Consider the following 3203-nt stretch of genomic DNA (forward strand, 5'->3'; position numbering starts at 1 on the left):
CGTTTTTGGCAGCGGGAGGGGGACCCTCTCACGTCCCAAACGGGTTGTTAATGTTCCTCAGTGCCTGGAAATCCCGGGAAGGTTTGGCTGTAGGTTTTCACCGCGCTGCCCGTATGGTGCTCCCTACGCGTCCGCCTCCGAGCTCGGCAGCGTGCGGTGGCCGAAAAACGGGAGATTGGCCCGTTTTGCTGATGGGATGCTCCTTCCCGGGGTTAAACAGCGGGATACGTGTCAAGGATGCAGCTCGGACAAACTGATAGAGGAATGTTTCCCACCAAGGGCTCTGGATTTGACCCAGAACCTCAAGAAGGCAAAAAAACTCCAATCATACCATGGGATCAGTAGTTTTTCCCCCTTCCCCTTCCTGTTGAAAAGGAAAATGTCCAACCCAAACACCTCACCCGAAGGGTTGAGCTCCAAGAATCACAACGGATCCGGCAGCGTTTCGGATTCCTTCGCTGTCGTGGCTTTGGGTGGTGTCTGTCTTGGTTTGGAAACCGTATCCCAAAGAAACCGTCCCAGCACGCTCCGCCCATCCCGAAGAGCAGTCCTTGTGCTCTTACCTCCTGGTTTTCCGCTAATTAATCTTGTTAACGAGCTGATGGGCGTTTCCTGACTTCAGGGTGCGGATTTCAGGAGCCTGATTTTCCCCAAACGACACAACGCTGCCACCTAATTCCCGCTCCGGGTGTTCGGGGGTGGGATGCTCGGGGTCGCAGGGATCTCGGTTGTCTCGCCATCCTCGTGTCCTGAGGGCGTTTGGGTCTCTCCTCAGTTCTGCCCCACCAAGGCTGAAGCCCGAAGGAGCGCTGCGAAGATCGCGCTGATGAACTCGGTCTTTAACGAGCATCCCTCGCGGAGGATCACCGACGAGTTCATCGAGAAGAGCGTTTCGGAGGCCCTGGCGTCTTTCAACGTAAGGTTTTTGGGGTGCCCGAATGGGTCGATGGGGGGAAAAACTCAAATTGTGGGGAGAAATGGTTTCTTTTACTTCTGGGACTCCTTGTGGCAGGTTTTTTTCAGTGATTTCTGAGTATAAACCTTTCATTATGGCTGTAATTCTCATTCTCCTGCTCCACCACCCCCAGCCTCACACCCTTCCGAGTTTGTGCCACCCTCCAATCATAAATCATGGAATGGGTTGGGTGGGGAGGGACCTTAAAGCCCCCCCAGTCCCCCTGCCATGGGAAGGGACACCTTCCATAGCCCAGGTTGCTCCAAGCCTCATCCAGCCTGGCCTTGGACACTCCCAGGGATGGGGCATCCACAGCTTCTCTGGGAACCTGTCCCAGTGCTCCCACCCTCTGCGGGAAGAATTCCTTCCTGATGTCCCATCTCCATCTCCCTCTTTCCGTTCAAACCCGTCACCCCTTGTCCTGTCACTCCCTGCCCTTGGGAAAAGCCCCCCCAGCTCTCTTGTAGCCCCCCAGGCACTGGAAGGGGCTCTAAGTTCTCCCGACTGGGCAGGGATGGATAATCCATGGATTCACGTGGCCTCTCTGTGCCCGGGTTGTCACATGGGCCGTTTCTCTTTAAACCCAAAGTTTCCAGACGCGTGACGTTTCTGACAGCCGGAGCTTTGGATTCTCCTTTTACTGCCCTAATCACACCTTATCCCGGAGGGAGTCTGCGCTGTGCCGTCACACGGCGCCCAATGGTACCCCGGGGTATTGCGAAATCACCTCGTGGGCTGTGGGAAGAATCCCGTTTCCGGCGGGATTTTGACCAAGCGGAGCAGGGAGAAGGGGAGCCGCGCTCCGGTGGGGGTCGCAGCTCTCATATGAACCGGCTCTTGCAGGGCAATCGAGAGGAAGCTGATAATCCCAACACCGGGATCGGCGCTTTCCGCTTCATGCTGGAATCCAACAAGGGAAAATCCATGCTGGAGTTCCAGGTACCGTTCGGTTTAATCCCACCGTTTGGGGGGTGGGTTTGATCTTCCAACGACGTCTCCAGCGCCGAACCTTCAACATACAAGCGGGGCTCTCCTCTTGGGACACCCCTCGGGATTTGGGGCGCTCTGAGGGCACGGCCTGCCGAGGGAATTGGCCGCGACGCCTGGTCACGAACCCATGAGCTGAGGTTCTCCTGGGCTTTATTCCAACCTTTCCGAGGAAGCTGCCAGGTAAAGGAGGCTGTTAGAGCAGTGGGAGCTGCCCTCGTCGGGATGTCTGTTCCCGTTTGGATGGTGCTTTGAGGTTCCTGAATCCTTTTAATTAGAACTCGGGCTTCAAAAGTAGCTCGGAACGATCCGGAGCGGATTCCTTGCCTGGCTCGTTTCCCTTGAATGGAAACGGGCAGCCGGCGGGCGACAGGAGTGTTTATGTTCGCGGCCTGTTTACGCAGCGTGCGTATTCCTCGGGCTGTGTTTGGGAAGCCAAACCAGTCCACGGGGCGGAATGTGTGTGGCTTGGAGGGAGAAATCTTCCCTTGGAAAACCGGATTGTCACCCGCTCCGGCTGGGGGTTTAGCGTGGGGGTGGCAGAGCCTTGGAGAATCCTGAAATCCCACGGGTGGAGCGAAGCGTCAGCGGCTCCGGCTCCTCCGTAACCCACTGGTGGGGGGATTTGGGTGTAGTGGGGTGAGCCGGGCTCTGCCCTGGCATCCCGGCTCCTGGGGTGTTGGCGATGCCATTCCGCCTCCCCCCCTGCTTCTTGTCTTTTGGGATAACTCTGAATTCCTTAACGCTGGAACCCTTCAGTTTACGGGCTCCGGAGTTGCAAACGTGCTCAGAGATCCTTGCGAGATCCTTCCGGGCTTCTCCTTCCCGTAGCCGGAATCTAGCCTGAGCTCTCGGGGCGCCGAACCCTCGCCCCCCTCGCTGGCTCCGGCCTGACCCCCTCTTGCTGTTGCAGGAGCTGATGACGGTCTTCCAGCTTTTGCACTGGAACGGCAGCCTCAAAGCCATGCGGGAGCGGCAGTGCTCGCGGCAGGTGAGTCGGGGCGTCTACGCGGTTGTACTCCGGGTGCGTCGGCGTTGCAACAACCTCCTCCTTAATCGTGGAATTGTTTTGGTTGGAAAAGACCGTTAAGATCATCGAGGCCAAGCCTTAACCCAACACGGCCAACGCCACCACGAACCTGTGTCCCTGAGCGCTGCGTCCGCACTGTTAAATCCCTCCTGGGGTGGTGACTCCTCCGCCTCCCTGGGCAGCCTGTTCCAGGGCCTGACAGCCCTTTCCAGGAAGGAATTTCCCTGCTAT

The 3203-nt window shown here is 57.5% G+C and overlaps 1 protein-coding gene across 1 annotated transcript in view; it reads left to right on the forward strand.

Moving 5' to 3' along the window:
• LOC104515708 (LIX1-like protein) overlaps positions 1-2933 on the forward strand; it is a gene marked incomplete at both ends in the record, with an annotated part of 3165 nt that extends 232 nt beyond the window's left edge. Inside the window, 3 exons of the mRNA XM_010159792.1 lie at positions 776-916; positions 1799-1894; positions 2856-2933. Coding sequence (XP_010158094.1) covers positions 776-916; positions 1799-1894; positions 2856-2933 — 315 coding nt within the window. The remainder of the gene's footprint in view (positions 1-775; positions 917-1798; positions 1895-2855) is intronic.
• Positions 2934-3203: the final 270 nt, after the last annotated feature.

Source organism: Eurypyga helias, unplaced genomic scaffold, assembly GCF_000690775.1.
Source record: "Eurypyga helias isolate BGI_N326 unplaced genomic scaffold, ASM69077v1 scaffold24929, whole genome shotgun sequence".
In the NCBI taxonomy this organism is placed as follows: Eukaryota; Metazoa; Chordata; class Aves; order Eurypygiformes; family Eurypygidae; genus Eurypyga; species Eurypyga helias.